At 42.3% G+C, this 18927-nt stretch overlaps 1 protein-coding gene across 8 annotated transcripts in view; it reads right to left on the minus strand.

The window, feature by feature from the left end:
• Nucleotides 1-11519, minus strand: part of LOC109907491 (MTSS I-BAR domain containing 1) — a 45719-nt gene extending 34200 nt beyond the window's left edge. For 6 of the 8 annotated variants that reach the window (XM_020505479.2, XM_031793585.1, XM_031793587.1 and 3 more), the window contains exons 1-3: nt 11035-11518; nt 5954-6015; nt 3658-3731 (exon numbers count right to left, since the gene is read on the minus strand). In XM_020505479.2, coding sequence (XP_020361068.1) covers nt 3658-3731; nt 5954-6015; nt 11035-11106 — 208 coding nt within the window. In that variant the 5' untranslated portion in view covers nt 11107-11518. Of the gene's footprint in view, nt 1-3657; nt 3732-5953; nt 6016-11034 lie in introns of all 8 variants that reach the window. The other 2 variants (XM_031793583.1, XM_031793582.1) reach the window with 1 other exon arrangement.
• Nucleotides 11520-18927: the final 7408 nt, after the last annotated feature.

The raw sequence follows: 18927 nt of genomic DNA on the forward strand, positions 1-18927 counted from the left end.
ACCACATGCTTTTGGCAGTGATAACTGTTCTGTAATTTCTAGTTCTATGATGCATGTAGCCGTAGAGTTGAGTGCCAAATGGCCATTAATTAACACAAAGGGCTGCTCACATGATCCGATGCAAGCAAACCTCATTGAGACTGTACCTATGTTCATATCCATTGGAAATTGAAATCAAACTCCCATCACACTGAACAAGGGTGCATCAACATGAACAAAGTCCTATGTCAGGTGTCTTCACACACGGCTCTTCACAATGGTCTACCTTCTATTGTTTATGCCGTCTCCCACCGTTGAGGTGCTAAGGACTCCTACAGCATGGCTCCAGAGGTGGGACCAGCCCTCCTGATTTCCATACTTGTTGTCATGAGCACCGGTCTGGCTGTGACTAGTTGCTGTGTGGAAGGACAGGACAGGAGCCAAGCACTTATGGCCATCCGTTCGAGACGGCCTCTTTGAGACACAGATAAATATGAAAATGAGGTGGGGGGGGGGGGGGGGGGGGTTTAGCATAGCCTACTGAAGGACTGTTTATCCTGGATCAACGGTAAAGGACAGGGGTGCGGACTGGAGTAGTGTGGCTGTCTTAGTTCAAACAATCTGGGAGATGCACTGACAATTGTAGGCCTGTCCTTTAGAAACCTTGAGGTTCCTCAAAAGGCTGTGCGATTGCGTAAGTGGATAATACTGTATGCAACACGCATTGGAACAAAAGACAAGGCACAAACAAAGGGCACAATAGAAACAAACCTTAGTGGCCTTGTGTGTCGCATAAACAAAACCGTGACTGGACGTTGTGCTGGGCCCTGACCTTACATGGTCATCATACGGGCTGCCTCACACCACACCCAGACAGTCAGACCGAGTAATGAAAGGGAAGAATGAAAAGAGGGCAAAGCACTGCTATTTTCGGCGTACTCCACTTTAGATTGAGAAATGGGCCTCCCTACACTCAGTCAATCTCCCCAGTCTAGGGACTAGCACACAAAAACAGCCAATGGCTCATCATGGTGCAGTGTGGCTAACTGCGAAACCTCCTATAATGACGTTTTCATGTCTATATGACAATGTATGTTGACATGGAGAAAAGACGGTCCTATCGTACAACAAAAACATCTGTAAACATACATACACTGTAGCAGACAATCTCATTTGTCAACCTCCTCTCCTTGGCCTGTGGTTCTCAACTGGTTTTGCCTCGGGACCCAAATTGAACCAGGTTGTCTCAGTTGCGACGCAATACTAGCATTACGAAAAACAATCGGCAAAATACAATCTGGAAAACATATTTTTTGTTGGAATTTTCCCCTGTTTTCTCCCCAATTTCATGGTATCCAATTGTTTTAGAAGCTACTATCATGTCTCATTGCTACAACTCCCGTACGGGCTCAGGAGAGATGAAGGTTGAAAGTCATATGTCCTCCGATACACAACCCAACCAAGCCGCACTGCTTCTTAACACAGCGCTCATCCAACCCGGAAGCCAGCCGCACCAATGTGTCGGAGGAAACACTGTGCACCTGGCAACCTTGGTTAGCGCGCACTGTCGCTGGTGCGCGATGAGACAAGGATATCCCTACCGGCCAACCCTCCCTATCCCGGACAATGCTATGCCAATTGTGCGTCGCCCCCTTAAACTCTACATTGAAAATACTGGGATTGAAGAAATATTCAATTATTTAAAAATGTAAGTACACTGAAATGTCAACACACTTTCTACCTGGTTTAAGTAGTTTATTTTTACTCAGATACCCATGACCCATTCAAAACCTCACGACCTACCAGTTGAGAATCGCTGTCCTCGACCATATTATATGATAGCCTATTCAAAAACTGGTATTGAAAGAAATTACATAGACAAACTGGATTGCGGTGCTCAGCAAAAGAAAATGCTTTTATTTAGCACTGGTGGCTATTTCCACTGTGTTGGGTTGATATTCCCGTACACCTACACGGTTGAAAAGGTATTGTAAAATGTTGACCTTTCATCCTTTGTGTTGAAAGACCTCCCACTGTGGCCTTTGAGTTGTGAGTGTCTGATTGTCTAGCTGCAATAATTTACAGCAGAGGATATGAATATGCGGAAATTTATAAATAGGGTTATGTAGCTTACGTAATGATTGAATTGAACCTATGGCAGCCAGATTCAATAGCCATTACTGGATTGAATAAAAACATGTGGCATTACAATGTGTCATTACTGAGGTATTGAAAAATGGAAAACATATTACTGAAGAATTAGAGGGGTTTTATAATGAAAGCCAAGGGAGATTTTTTTTAAATGCCGATTTTTTTTTGCTTACATTTTACATATTGATAATAAAAATGCCCTATATGGGCTTCCTTTGTTATGTCATAAAACCTTGGAAATCATTGTGGTAGTAGCCTACATATTAGAAAGGAGGGAGAAAAGAAGGAGAGGAAAAGGAGAGGAAAAGGAGGTCACCATTCTCACTTCACTCTGTCCACTGCCGTGGTATCCCGCCTTACCACTTAATTCAAGTGACAAAAGTCTCCAAATGAAGTCCATTCTGTTCAGGACATGCCCTGCCTGTGAACTTCAACAGTAAACCCTCAGATGTGCCCAGTCTCGCCCCAAAACAAAGCTGCACCGCCACAGGCGCGACCACAACCACGGTTCAACCACCCAGGATGGTGTGACCGTGTTCTTGAACCATATTCTCATGTTAACACTTCAAACACTTTTTAAAAAGTGTTTGATGGAACATGACAGTTCTTTAAGATGTGACACCCCTCACATTAAATGAAAAAAGCTTCACTGACCTACTAACCCTTAATCAGCCAAGTGAAGAGTCACTGCCTGGTTGTGGCTCGCTCTGTCACCGTGACAGTCAGTGGCCATGACAGCGCTCTGTAGTGGGCAGACAGACCAACCCCGACCTGACCACAAACCCACTCTTCCTGCATCTCACAACCACTCTGTCAACAACATTAGGACCACAAATCCTGCTGATGGAAGCTTGATGTTGCATTAGATTGACAGTTCCGATTGTTGAGGGCGAGGGAGACTACTCCTTCATATAGCATTACATAAATGTAATACACTCACTATTACCACATAAAAGTGTGTATGGCAAAAATATTCCCCACATCTTGAGTTAGGTAGTGTCATGCCTTCAGAAATGACAAGGCAGCTCCAGTTATGTTGAACGAAAACACTATCATAGTGTATTAGGATAGTGGGTATGAGGAAAACATAGTTTCCAAGACATGAACGTACTGTACATGCATCCATCAATGAGGTGGACAGCTCAGTGCTCAAGTGTCTGCCAGAAAGGCAGGTTATAGGTTAGAGGTTAACAGGAGGGTGACTGAGCATGACTATTAGTGGCTCTTTGAAGTCCAAATGAAAGGTTAAGCAGAGAGCTGGCTAAAGAGGGGCACATACATTATTACAATGTGGTTCTTTGTAAATCATTCTAAATGATTATGACAAGTCTTATCCATGTATTTGAACATGAAAGACTGCAACAGCAACCAGGAGAAAACGTGATTTCCTCTGTCAATATGTGTCCTTAGCATCACGACCAGGCCCCACAATACTCCACTGCCATTTGTCCTCCAAACCACACACACACACACACACACACACACACACACTTCATAGCCCCCCGACTATGAGGTACATCTGCTTACCTCTGCTGCCGGTTGCCAGATCAGCCACTTTCTGAAAGGCGTCCAGGAAGGCGGCTACCGCGACAACTGTCGTCCTGGGAGATGAGAAAGACACAGCTGGTCACCATTCTGATTATTATTGGCAGCAGAACATACAGTATGTACAACATCGGCCTACAACCATACAACACCCATATTCACCATGGTTTGAATCACTTTACCAGTAGCACCTAATGCTTTGGGAAAGGGGTGGACAGAGTTAGTAGTCTGGTCAAGGTTGGGTCAGTGTTTACCCTACAATTGTATACGTGGGGTGGGTCCCTCCATCTAGCTCTAATGCGCCCCCCCCCCCTTAAACATGTTATAGGCTTCTATTGGTTTCAATTGACAATTTGATGCCAGAGGGCCCGGATGGGTGATGGATGTTGCTTTAGGGGCCTTTGCACCCCACATGGAAATTGAATTTGGGGAAAGACTGGGGTTGCATCCAACTAGATTCCCATTTTTTTTGCATGACCTTTTATGAGTATTCACCATCTAACTATATGAAGATGTTAACCTTCAACCATCCCCGTATTTACACAATTTCAAACCATAAACAACCACACTGCATGGGGGTACAAAACTATGGATAAAGGGGTCACGGTAGATTTAATCTGGATTATTGTTGAGGCTTTTTTTTTTTACCTCTATGCTCTTGCATTTCTGCATTTTAAGATTACCATGCAGCCAGAGAAACAAATCCATTACTAAATGTCTGTTCCAGCCCTCCCTGAAATTGAATAAAGTAGAGACTGACCTTTGTTGACAAGAAACTGAGCTGAAATTGAAGTCAGTAGGTAGGCAAGGTATCATCAACCAATTTGATGTCATAAATCATTTCAGGATAGGGAATTCAACTGAGCCACATGCTGCATGATGGTAGTCTGTTGTACAATGTGCAATCCAAAGGGTTGCTTTTCTCTCATTCTTAATGAAGTAACGACTACCATTTCAGCTCAGAAAAACACAAGGCTAAGTGGATGCACGCATTCTTCGTTATTTAAAGCAGAGCATGGTTTCTTAAAGAGTGGGCATGTCTACTCTATATTCAGATGAGATATTTAAAAGGAGAATTTGGCCGATTCATACCTCATTTTTATTTTGGATGTAAATGGCAAGTTGTAGAAGGGTCCAGACACATTTTTTTATAGCAATTTCACTTACCCCAACCAGCGATTCACTTCCTCATCCTCGTTGTGCAGTATGGGGGCTCTAAAAGGACTTACTTGGCTGTTTTCGGAGCATTAATTCATGTTTTTTTCCCAGAGCTGCACAACGAGGATGAGGAAATCGTAAAAAAAAAAAAAAAGGGTCTGGACCCTTCTATAACATGCCATTTTAAAAAGCTAAATTCTCCTTTAAAATGGTGTTTGGAAAACACTCGGACTAGGTCGCACACAATTGGCACTGCAGAGGTTATGTGTCTCTGCCCTTTGGCACTCTGGAACTCCCTCCCTATAGCATGTAGTTGGTGCACCGTGCCACTGCTACTGTTCTAGATTACAGAGGTGTGTGTCACGTAAACACGTACATGCACAGTGCTGTACACAGATGCAACAGAAAAATAAAAACGAATTTGCTTCACACAACATGCTATTGTAGACACACCATTTACCATGTGGTGAGAAAGAGCTGCAAAAATAGAAAACTAGAAAAATGTATGTGCTGTTTGTAATGTTGGCATGTTTCGCTTTCCCTGCGGAGAGTAAAAGGCGAGACTGAAGAGCTATGGATGCAAGACGACTTGTTGAATGAGAAAAAGGCCAAGAGGCTAGGAGGACATTTCCAGCTGGCTTCCGTCACATCAGTGGCAGGATTTCTCAGGAACCCTTTTCCTCCACAAACCTCAGCGGGATAAGGAAGTAGAGATGTTTTTCAGCGGGTTAACCCGGTGTAACCCTTGGCCTGAAATAAAAGCGTCTGGCGCGCTGCGCTGATCCACCACGCTGAGATAATGACTTTATGATTTGATCGTTAATCTCAGTTGATGAAAGGTTCATTAAGTTTTTCCCTTATTTTTTCATTTTCTTCCTTCCCTCATGACCTTCAGCTGTGACTGTGTGCAACTGTGATCCAGAAACACGCTCTCACCAGACCTAGGGCAGTGTGTGTGTGAAATTCTAGACAGATAACAAGGAACATTTGAAGAAGAAGGATTTTTTGTTTTTGTTTCTATGAGGTTGGGTAAATGCAGTGTGCCTGTGTGTGTAGAGATGTGCAGTAAGTCCCGTGTTTCTTTGTTGTGTTGTTTTGCTTTGTTTGTTTGTTTGTTTACCTGAGCTGTGATTGTAGCTTCCCGGCCTTGCTGATGAAGTCATCCCACACTGGGTAACTGCTCTGAGGACATAAAAGAGAAACATGTGAGGACGAGGAGTACACACAAAAACATTTCTAATGCAACATGTCCGCAAGCTCATGTCTGAAAAATCTCACATATACAAGAGCAACAATGGGAGAGATCAATAAAGTAAATCCATAGACCCATACTGAGATTGTAGACCCCGCTCTCACTTTCAGTGTATGTAAAACAATAGCCCACAGGCAATATGGATACAGTTAGGATCAAATTGGGTTCAATTCAAAGTCCCAATACTGCATTGCAGTATCTCTGTTGAGAATGTAGGCTACCATGACTGAAGTTGAACTCCACTAAACCAAAGAGTTCTAAAAAGTGGATTATAAACAGAGTGGTTCAAGCCCTGAATGCTGAATGGCTGAAAGTCGTGGTGTATCAGACCATATACCAATTTAGTTGGTAATCAGTTTATAATAGTAATAAGGCACCTCGGGGGGGTTGTGGTAGGCACTATGCACTGCGTCATGCTTAAGAAGAGCCCTTAACCGTGGTATATTGGTCATATACCACACACCCCCCCCTGGGCCTCATTGCTTAAATAGACTTCAAACATCATAGGAATCCAATCGATTGAGTGTTGCCTTTGTTGTTAGTGCTGAGACCTTGAAGAACATTGCAAATGTACATTTTTGTCATTTAGCAGACACTCTCATCCAGAGCAGTTACGATTAAGTGCCTTGCTCAAAGGCACATTGACAGATTTTTCATCCAGTCGGTTCATGGATTCAAACCAGCAACCTTTCAGTTGTCCCAGTGCTCTTAACCACTAGGCTACCTGCCTCCCAAAATATTTGTACTTTACATTTGAGTCATTTTTAGCAGACGCTCTTATCCAGAGCGCATTCATGTTCTTACTGGTCCACCGTGGGAATCGAACCCACAACCCTGGCGTTGCAAGCTCCATGCTCTTGCCAACTGAGCCACACGGGACCTGAAATGTACCATATAGGACTGACACTCGTCTTAGAAGCAGGTGACTGTAGGTTAGCCTGCCTGTCTAATGACATGTTGGCCTCTGGTTGAAGCACCTTGTCCTCCCCTCCCAGGCCTCTAATGTCGAAATTCAGGGCTGTGGTGGTGAAAGGCCAGAGTGGTAGATAGCCAGCTATGGTCTGGGGGCCATGCAGTAAACATCTGTCACCAGAGCAGTCTGGGTGAAGCTAACAAGGCCTCACCACAGCTGGAAGGCAAGAGACCGTGGAAGTCAACAGGGAACGGCCTCTAGCTGGGGGTGACATGCTCGCTGAGTGGACAAACACAAGTGTCTTCTTAGTGGTGTGTGTGTGTGTGTGTGTGTGTGTGTGTGTGTGTGGTGTGTGTAAAAGTTCATAAGTGAATCCACGACTGATGAGGAGACCTGCACAGGAAGACAGACAGGGGTTAAACTACTTAGGTGGGTCAATTCAATTCCAGTTCAACTTCTTCCACTCTGAGTAAATATGTAATAATACATGAACATGGTGTATTTGAGATACAAGATGTGCATTTCAATTCACTCTCTGAATAGACTACTCAATTCAAATAACTACCCACAACCCCATTGTTTTGAACATAGAAAACACCGTAGAAAATATACACCGTAAGCCTTTTTACTGTGATAGCAATGGATCACAGCCATGAGTTGATAATGGGGCCGAACAATCACATTACGGGGCGGTGGGGTTAACGAGATAGCACACTGTCAGACTTGTCGTTGTCAAGGTGATGTGTCTTGAGTGATTGATTAGTGCCCTAGCCACACTCCCCTGAGAGGAGGAATACATGTGAAGTCTGCCGTCTCTCAGTGCCTCACTCAGGCATCCTTTTGTTCATCCACGGCACTAGCCCTCCACATTGGTTACCGTGACAACACGATCGAGGCAGAGACGCTGCACTTCAATCTCCCTGGCACCCATCCATTACGTCGCTGGGCGAGGAATTACATGAAATATGCACTGCTTGAATTCACCACGCCACTCACTTATATGGCTTCTGTGCGTTGATTTCCTACTGAGAGATCATCATTTTAGCATCGCAAACGGCATTTCAAATTCAATGCAGTGACTGAATAAATGCAGATCATTTAAAATGCATTGAATCAGGCAAACAAAAATTATCAGGCTTTGACTCAGGCAATTCTAACGCATGGTGCTCATCTCAGAAATGAAAATGGGTAAAAAGAACATGGCTCTATGCTCAACAAGACTTCGCATGGATCCATCAATTTATGGTCATAAACCCTAGAGCTCTGCTTTGTATCTGGTTATATTTTCCATCCATTTCAGTTCTATGGTTCATCTACTAATTTCACCCCAACCCCCCAGTGAGAGGATTATTTTAGCCAGAGTGATGATCCACTCTGATTTAATATAAATACTTATTAATAAACCAAAGTAGGCCTACATCCAATGCCCTCGATAGCATTACCTTCAACCTCGAGCCAACAGATTAATAATGTAATGGTGCTCAATCACGTATACATTTGAAGGGGTAATAGAGAATAAAGCATTATGGGCCAGTTTCCCAGACACATACAGTATTAGGCCTAGACTAAAAATAGTCCTAGACTCTCCATTGAGTAGCCTGTGTTTTATTTCAGGACTAGGCTTAATGTATCCAGAAAACAGATCCACGAAGTAGCACAACTCACAAATAAAACCTAAAAGTACACCTCTATAGAACCAATTCTGAAATGATTCAATTACCACTGAATTCCATGATTTCTTTGTCATTTATACACAGTTTAAAGAGCGCTTGGAGCTCAGGAAAGGCATGTAGGATTGGTTCCAGTTAAACAGATGAATGGTAATATGTCTGCTTAGACAATAAGGGATGTGTGAACAGTATCTAAATGAATGATGTATTAACACACACACACACACACACACACCATCCAGCACGCTGATTCAATTTAAGCACAAACATTGGTGAGCAAATATAGGCACACATAGAAAATCCCCACCCACACATGTACACATCCGCCAGCAGACCAGAGTGTAATTCCTGGTGCCCTTTGGAAAAGCCCTCCACCTACGAAAATGGTTTATTACACAGGTCTAGTGAAACCTGTCTGAAATGGCTGTAGAAGGCTATCATCAATGAACATATTTCTGTCTAATGTTAGACCACTGGAAAGCATTTGTCTTCATCAGAATCTACAAAAGTTGCCCATTTCTCTGAAATAGTTTATAGTTAAGCAAAGTTGATCACATGGCTTTGCAAAAGTTTCTCAAACCAGATCATGGACATCGTGGTTTTCATTTGTTTGGAATCTCAATCTCTATTCTCCTACATCAAATGTTTATCCAACACTAGTGGCTGTATTCATGGATGCCAAAGGAAGCCTGGCTTCCCAAAACAACTGACCAATATTTTTTATTTTATTTTTATCTTTCGCCTCTCTGTGTTTCATAATTTTCCTACAATTTGCAAAAGGCTGAATGTATTTCACCGGAGAAAGCACGAAACAGAGCCCCTCGGTATGTGCAGGCCCTCTATCTTACCCTGTCTGATCAAAACGAGTATGACATTGTTGCCGCCGGTAGCATTGAAGGCAAGGAAAGCCAGCGAGCATCGGCCTCCCTTGACAAAAGATTTGACCGAAAACTTTAATTGTTGCATCTCGTTGTGTTGTTGTCCTCTGGTGGCTAAAATGGTTCCTTTCCTACATAAGCCGTGGCTGGAGATTTGGACTTGTAGTTTTACTTACTTCTCCTGTGCTGTTGTGCCCCTGGCCTGAGAGGATGGAAGTTCAATAAATAGCTAGATGTAGAAGGCTAATGTTAACTAGGCTAAGCATTTTAGCTAGGTAGCCTAGGACAACAAAAAATAAAAGTGTGTACTGTATGACAGAGTGATAGACCGTTTCGTCAAGAGAGGAGGATGGCGTTGGCGTTTCTCTACAAGTAGGGTGAGTCGACATGTTTTTCTACTTGCACGAGCACGAACACAAATCAGAACCATGGCGAGCCATATATTTAGCTTACGTTGATTGCACTAAATTGTTTTTGGTATCTTTTAGTTGTCACTGTATTAGACTAAGCAGAGGTGATTTGATGATGTTGAAATATTGAAGTTGAAACATTAACTTGCTTGACCATGCTGTAGGTCATGTAACAACTCTGTTACTGTACATGCAATATGCTTTGTGGACTTCACTGGAAATAGGTTATCTGGTTTTGTGATAAAACAAAGGTGTGGTTGACTTTATACTTCCACTGTGTCCTCTTATTGTCTCGACCCCTTACGCCTATATATCACGGTCGCAGGGGGGGTAATGCATTCAGTTGTCAGAGGAACAGGTGGGAACGTGTAAGAATAGGCGCGCCAACACTTTAGGGCAGACTGGAGCGTGCGACAATATGATATTTTCTATTATTTTCTCTCTCTCTACTTGTTAGGCTAAGCATAGAAAATACACATTGTCATGCTTCCTTCGGAGATGACATTGTGCAAAAATACAATTTCTTTCATTTCCAACTGTTGAGTGTATGATAAAAGCAAAATAAAAACAGATGCGTAGCCTAAATAAGTTTCACATCAACAGTGACACATTTTATTGCTCTCCTCAGAACAAAAGTCAAGGGGAAACCTTCATGACATGCATTTACTGCTACTTGATTGACGTGGTTTTAGAACATTCTATTCTAATCCATATCCTGGATCATTTAGCATTTTATATGCATCCGTTTGTTGTCAACGAATCAGAACACACCCACCGTGCGTATCTCGATTCTAGGCAGTCCCTCCGTGAGCGCATTTTAGTAGCCTAGGCTGTACACAATAATTTGCCTACCAGCCACTCTTATTTTTTAATCGTATTCTGCTAAATCAAATATAATTGCATGCCCTTTATCTATCACAGTCAATGTCACATCGATTAGGTATAAACATATACGGGCACGTACTGCCATATCAATAAAACGTATTATTCTATTTAAAATTAAAATGAAGATAATACCCTACGAAACCTAAATAAATATTAAGATAAACAATGAATACATGAGTCCCCGAAGTGTTACCTTCATGTCGCCTATCACTGTTTGAAAAAGTCCTCCGAGCGCACTGCATTCTCTTTCAATGACAGTCTCCATTTTCAGCAATGTATTATCTTGCCAAAACTGTAGTAAAAATGTGTATTCTGTCCTCCAAAACTGACTGAAAAAAGAAACTCAATAGTAAAGTATATTTTAAGGGCAAATATCCTTTCAAAGACTTGCTGCAGTATCCTGTAGGCAGCACTCCCGAACGATGGAAAGCAAAACAGCCGTGAGATTTAAACCCCACGTTAGTTTCCACACAGATATACATTCCATGTTTTTGCGTTTAATACCATACTGAAAGAAGAATACAAATAGGAAATCCTAGAGGATATAACACTTGTTTAAAAACGTGTGACAAAAAACGAAAACAATTCGAGTACTATCACGGCATAGTCGAGGTTTAATGAAGTTTCTTGCCACAGCTGACATGCGAACTGCAAGTGTTTTACCCACGCGCGCCAGCATGCAAACATTGAGCGCGCGTCCGCGACGCCCCTCCTTTTGAGGCTAGTACAAGGATACGGTAGGCCTTACTTCTATGCATCGCGGTGCATGGATCATAATACATTACAAAGGGTTTGGAAAAAACGAAACTTTTTTATATCACATTTTATACAGTAGACCTAATCCTTAGATGTCATGTGATATTTAGATTTCACATAATTTATCGACTGCAAATTGACTACAAGAAGCCCAAACATACATATTATTTGACTAAAACATAATAATTCCAAATCTTGCTTACATTTGTATACTATCACATATCTCTCTATATTATGAGTGGGAAAGCTATTCCATGCGAGAAATTGCCAAGATACTGAAGATCTTGTACAATGCTGTGTACTACTCCCTTCACAGAGCAGCGCAAACTGGCTCTATCCAGAATAGAAAGAAGAGTGGGAGGCCCCGGTGCACAACTGAGCAAGAGGACAAGTACATTAGCATGTCCAGTTTGAGAAACAGACGCCTCACAAGTCTGAACTGGCAGCTTCATTAAATAGTACCCGCAAAACACCGGTCTCAACAGTGAAGAGGCGACTCCGGGATGCTGTCCTTCCATCCATTGCATGTTTTCTTTTGCCCATCTTAATCTTTTCTTTTTATTGGCCAGTCTGAAATATGGCTTTTTCTTTGCAACTCTGCCTAGAAGGCCAGCATCCCGGAGTCGCCTCTCCTCTTGCTCAGTTGTGCACTGGGGCCTCCCACTCCTCTTTCTATTCTGGTTAGAGCCAGTTTGCGCTGTTCTGTGAAGGGAGTAGTACACATTGTTTACGAGATCTTCAGTTTCTTGGCAATTTCTCGCATGGAATAGCCTTCATTTCTCAGAACAAGAATAGACTGACGAGTTTCAGAAGAAAGTCTTTGTTTCTAGTCATTTTGAGCCTGTAATTGAACCCACAAATGCTATGCTCCAGATACATAACTATTCTAAAGAAGGCCAGATTTGTTGCTTCTTTAATTAGCACAACAGTTTTCAGTTGTGCTAACATAATTGGGTTTTCAAATTGTCATGCCCAGACCTTAGATATCTCTGTTTTCCTATATATTTTGGTTAGGTCATGATGTGACTAGGGTGGCTACTCTAGTTTTGTACAGTCTATATTGTGTACATTCTGTGTTGTCTATTTCTTTGTTTGTGGCCGAGTGTGGTTCCCAATCAGAGGCAGCTGTCTATCATTGTCTCTGATTGGGAATCATACTTAGACAGCCCTTTTTCCCATCAGTAGCTTCACGTTTCATTTGTTTGTTTTGTTCAGTGAGTTTTGATTTATTAAAATTATGTGGAACTCTACTCACGCTGCGCCTTGGTCCGATCCTTACAATGAACATGACACTAATGATCAATTAGCCTTTTAAAATTATAAACTTGGATTAGCTAACACAATGTGCCATTAGAACACAGGAGCGATGGTTGCTGATAGTGGGCCTCTGTACACCTATGTAGATATTCCATCACAAATCTGCCGTTTCCAGCTACAATAGTCATTTACAACATTAACAATGTCTACACTCTATTTCTGATCAATTTGATGTTATTTTAATGGACAAAAAAATAGCTTTTCTCTCAAAAACAAGGACATTTCTAAGTGACCCCAAACTTTTGAACGGTAGTGTAAGTATTCAGAACCTTTGCTATGAGACTCGAAATTGAGTTCAGGTGCATCCTGTTACCATTGATTGTACTTGAGATGTTTTTACAACTTGGAGTCCACCTGTGGTAAATTCAATTGATTGGACATGATTTAGAAAGGCACTCACACCTGTCTATATAAGGTTCCACAGTTGACAGTGCATGTCAGAGTAAAAACCAAGCCAAGAGGTCCAAGGAATTGTCTGTAGAGCTTCGAGGCAGGATTGTGTCAAGGCACAGATCTCGGAAACCGTAGGAAAAAAATTGTGCATCATTGAAGGTCCCTAAGAACACAGTGGCCTCCATCATTCTTAAATGGAAGAAGTTTGGAACCACCAAGACTATTCCTAGAGCTGGCTGCCCGGCAAAACTGAGCAATCGGGGGAGAAGGTACTTGGTCAGGGAGGTGACCAAAAACCCGATGGCCACTCTGACAGAGCTCAAGCATTCCTCTGTGGAGATTGGAGAACCTTCCAGAAGGACAACCATCTCTGCTGCTCTCAGTAAAAGGCACATGACAGCCCACTAGGAGTTTGCTAAAAAGCACCTAAAGGACTCTCAGGCCATGAGAAACAAGATTCTCTGGTCTGACAAAACCAAGATTGAACTCTTTGACCTGAAAGCCAAGTGTCACGTCTGGAGGAAACCCGGCACAATCCCTACGGTGAAGCATGATGGTGGCAGCATCATGCTGTGGGGATGTTTTTCAGAGGCAGGGACTGGTAGACTAGTCAGGATTGAGGGGACAGATTAACAGAACAAAGCACATCCTTGATGAAAACCTGCTCCAGAGCGCTCAGGACCTCAGACTGGGGTGAAGGTTCACCTTCCAACAGGACAACGAACCAAAGCACACAGCCAAGACAAAGCAGGAGTAGCTTCGGGACAAGTCTCTGAATGTCCTTGAGTGACCCAGCCAGAGCACTGACTTATAGCCGATCGAACATCTCTGGAAAGACCTGAAAATAGCTGTGCAGCGACGCTCCCCAACCAACCTGACAGAGCTTGAGAGGATCTGCAGAGAAGAATGGAAGAAACTCCCCAAATACAGGTGTGCCAAGCTTGTAGCGTCATACCCAAGAAGACTCGAGGCTGTAATCGCTGCCAAAGGTACTTCAACAAAGTGTTGAGAAAAGGGATACTGAATACTTATGTAAATGTAATATTTCAGTTTATTATATTTAATACATTTGCAAAAATTTCTCCAAACCTGTTTTTGCTTTGTCATTATGGGGTATTGTGTGTAGATTTATGAGGGGGAAAAATGATTGAATCCATTTTAGAATAAGGCTGTAATGTAACAAAATGTGTGTCTGAATCCTGTCTGAATGCACTGTATTTACAGTGGCTTGCGAAAGTATTCAACCCCCTTGGCATTTTTCCTATTTTGTTGCTTTACAACCTGGAATTAAAATTAATTTTGGGGGGGTTTGTATCATTTGATTTACACAACATGCCTACCACTTTGAAGATGCAAAACATTTTTTGTGTAACAAACAAGAAATAAGACAAAAAAACAGAACTTGAGCGTGCATTACTATTCACCCCCCCAAAGTCAATACTTTGTAGAGCCACTTTTTGCAGCAATTTCAGCCGCAAGCCTCTTGGGGTATGTCTCTATAAGCTTGGCACATCTATCCACTGGGATTTTTGCCCATTCTTCAAGGCAAAACTGCTCCAGCTCCTTCAAGTTGGAGGGGTTCTGCAATCTTTAAGTCATGTCACAGATTCTCAATTGGATTGAGGTCTGGGCTTTGACTAGGCCATTCCAAGACATTTAAATGTTTCCCCTTAAACTATTTGAGTGTTGCTTCAGCAGTATGCTTAGGGGCGGCAGCGTAGCCTAGTGGTTAGAGCGTTGGACTAGTAACCGGAAGGTTGCGAGTTCAAACCCCCGAGCTGACAAGGTTCTACCCCTGAACAGGCAGTTAACCTATTGTTCCCAGGCCGTCATTGAAAATAAGAATATGTTCTTAACTGACTTGCCTGGTTAAATAAAGGTAAAAATTAAAAAATTGTCCTGCTGGAAGGTGAACCTCTGTCCCAGTCTAAAATCTCTGGAAGACTGAAAAAGGTTTCCCTCAATAATTTCCCTGTATTTAGTGCCATCCATCATTCCTTCAATTCTGACCAGTTTCCCAGTCCCTGCCGATGGAAAAACATTGGCTTGGCATTCTCGAGGTGTTGAGTTTGCACCAGAAATAGAATTTTCCTTGATGGCCTAAAATCTCAATTTTTGTCTCATCAAACCAGACCAGACCAGACCTCCCCCATATGTTTGGGGAGTCTCCCACATGCCTTTTGGCAAACACCAAACTTGTCTGCTTATTTTGTTCTTTGAGCAATGGCTTTTTTTCTGGCCACTCTTTCGTAAAGCCCAGCTCTGTGGAGTGTACGGCTCAAAGTGGTCCTATGGACAGATAATCCAATCTCCGCTGTGGAGCTTTGCAGCTTCTTCCCGGTTATCTTTGGTCCCTTTGTTGCCTCTCTGATTAATGCCCTCATTGCCTGGTCCGCGAGTTTTAGTGGGTGGCCCTCTCTTGGCAGGTTTGTTGTGGTGCCATAATGGATTTAATGGTGCTCCGTGGGATGTTCAAAGTTTCTGATATTTTTTATAACCCAACCATCTGTACTTCTCCACAACTTTGTCCCTGACCTGTTTGGAGAGCTCCTTGGTCTTCATGGTGCCACTTGCTTAGTTGTGCCCCTTGCTTAGCGGTGTTGCAGACTCTGGGGTCTTTCAGAACAGGTGTATATATACTGAGATCATGTGACAGATCATGTGACACCGAAATTGCACACAGTTGGACTTCATTTAACTAATTGTGTGACTTCTGAAGGTAATTGGTTGCACCAGATCTTATTTAGTGGCTTCATAGCAAAGGGGGTGAATATATATGCACACACCACTTTCTGTTTTTTCTTTTTCAGAATTTTTTGAAACAAGTTATTTTTTCCATTTCACCTCCATTACATTACATCAAAATAAAAATCTATTTAAATTACAGGTTGTATTGCAACAAAATAGAAAAAACGCCAAACTCGATGAAACGTTTGAACACACCTACTCATTCAAGGTTTTTTCTTTATTTGTACTATTTTCTACATTGTAGAATAATAGTGAAGACATCAAAACTATGAAATAACACACATGAAATCATGTAGTAACTGTAACGATTGTTGTTGCAAGGATGGTCGGACCAAGATGCAGAGTGGGGTAGGTTAATAATTTTTTATTTATGATAACCGGCACAAAACAAGAAAGAGTAACAAACGAAACGTACAGCTTTGTAGGGCTAAAAAGCAACAATACATAATCAAGATCCCACAAACAACAGGTGGGAAAAGGCTGCCTAAATATGATCCCCAATCAGAGACAATGATAGACAGCTGCCTATGATTGGGAACCATACCAGGCCAACATAGAAAAGAAAAAACTAAACTACCCACCCTAGTCACACCCTGACCTAACCAAAATAGAGAAATAAAAGTTCTCTAAGGTCAGGGCGTGACAGTAACCAAAAAAGTGTTAAACAAAATATAATATATTTGAGATTCTTCAAAGTAGCCACCCTTTACCTTGATGACAGCTTTGCACACGCTTGGCATTCTCTCAACCAGCTTCACCTGGAATGCTTTTCCAACAGTCTTATATATATATATATATATATATATATATATATATATATATATATATAAATTGCTCAGAAAACTTGCGGGGAACCCTGGCCTACATCATGTCCAACAACAATTTGTATTGTGATTCAGCCAGTGACAACTCTGTCAAACAGCCATACACCTCTAGCCATTGTCAGCAACCTAATTTGTAAAACTAGTTGGCTCATTTGAAATATGCGATCACTTATTTACTCCCTGTCGAAGACCATGCAGCCGAAACGCATCGGAATGTTTAAACATTGTTTCCATTGAACATGCCATACAAATAAAGGCATTTTAATTAATTATATGAAGAGTGCCTTGGTCCTCCTTTCTTTTTGATGACCAATTTACCCCTTTTACCAAAGAGCACCTTCTGTCTATCAAATCCTACTATTTTGTACCTTCGCAGCGCTTCCCTTCCTCCTTTTTTTTCTACATGTGATCACTTATACTTGTAATACTGTAACCTAAGTAATGTGAAGCCTATGAAACAATGGTATTAATGCATGTTATTCTTGTGAGATTTTAGAGGGAGTATAACAAGTAGAAGATGATGAGCAGATCAAGAGGAACATGTGAGAAGGGATAGCTACAGGCCAGGGCAGTGTTTCCCAACCACGGTCCTTGAGTAACCCCAACAGTACACCTTTTTATTGTAACCCTGGACAAACACACCTGATTCAACTGGTCAACTAATCATCAAGCCCTGAATGAGTTGAATGCGACCTTGAATACAACTGCGACCTGGCAAAGATAAAGCAAAGCAGTGTAACACAAACAACACAGAGTTACACGTGGGATAAACAAAAGTACAGTCAAGAACACAATAGAAAAATCTATATACAGTGTGTGCAAATGGAGTAAGGAGGTAAGGCAATAAATAGGCCATAGTAGCGAACTAATTACAATTTAGCAAATGAACACTGGAGTGATAGATGTGAGGATGATGATGTGCAAGTAGAAATACTGGTGTACAAAAGAGCAAAAGGGTAAATAAAAACAATATGGGGATGAGGTAGGTAGTTGGATGGGCTATTTACAGATGGGCTGTGTACAGTTGCAGCGATTGGTAAGCTGCTCAGATAGCTGATGCTTAAAGTTAGTGAGGGAGATATAAGTCTCCAACTTCAGCGATTTGTGCAATTTGTTCCAGTCATTGGCAGCAGAGAACTGGAAGGAAAGGCCGGCCAAAGGGGGTGATGGCTTTTGGAATAACCAGTGAGATATACCTGCTGAAGCGCGTGCTACGGGTGGGTGTTGTTATGGTGACCAGTGAGCTGAGATAAGGTGGAGCTTTACCTAGCAAAGACTTATAGATGACCTGGAGCCAGTGGGTCTGGCGACGAATATGTAGCGAGGGCCAGCCAACGAGAGCGTACAGGTCGCAGTGGTGGGTGGTATATGGGACTTTGGTGACAAAATGGCACTGTGATAGACTGCATCCAGTTTGCTGAGTAGAGTGTTGTAGGATATTTTGTAAATGACATCGCCGAAGTCGAGGATCGGTAGGATAGTCAGCTTTACAAGGGTATGTTTGGCAATGTGAGTGAAGGAGGCTTTGTTGCGTAATAGGAAGCCGATTCTAGATTTAATTTTGGAGTGGAGATGTTTATTTTGAGTCTGGAAGGAGAGTTTACAGTCTAGCCAGACACCTAGGCATTTGTAGATGTCCACATATTCTAAGTCAGAACCATCCAGAGTAGTGATGCTAGTTGGGCGGGCTGGTGCGGGTGCAGGCAGCGATCGGTTGAAGAGCATGCATTTAGTTTTAGTAGCGTTTAAGAGCAGTTGGAGGCCATTGAAGGAGTGTTGTATGGCATTGAAGCTCGTCTGGAGGGTTGTTAATTAACACAGTGTCCAAAGAAGGGCCAGAAGTATACAGACTGGTGTCGTCTGCGTAGAGGTGGATCAGAGAATCACCAGCAGCAAGAGCGACATCATTGATATATACAGAGAAAACATTCAGCCCGAGAATTGAACCCTGTGGCACCCCCATGGAGACTGCCAGAGGTCCGGACAACAGGCCCTCCAATATGACACACTGAACTCTATCTGAGAAGTAGTTGGTAAACCAGGCGAGG

Source organism: Oncorhynchus kisutch, linkage group LG17 (assembly GCF_002021735.2).
Source record: "Oncorhynchus kisutch isolate 150728-3 linkage group LG17, Okis_V2, whole genome shotgun sequence".
Taxonomy (NCBI): Eukaryota; Metazoa; Chordata; class Actinopteri; order Salmoniformes; family Salmonidae; genus Oncorhynchus; species Oncorhynchus kisutch.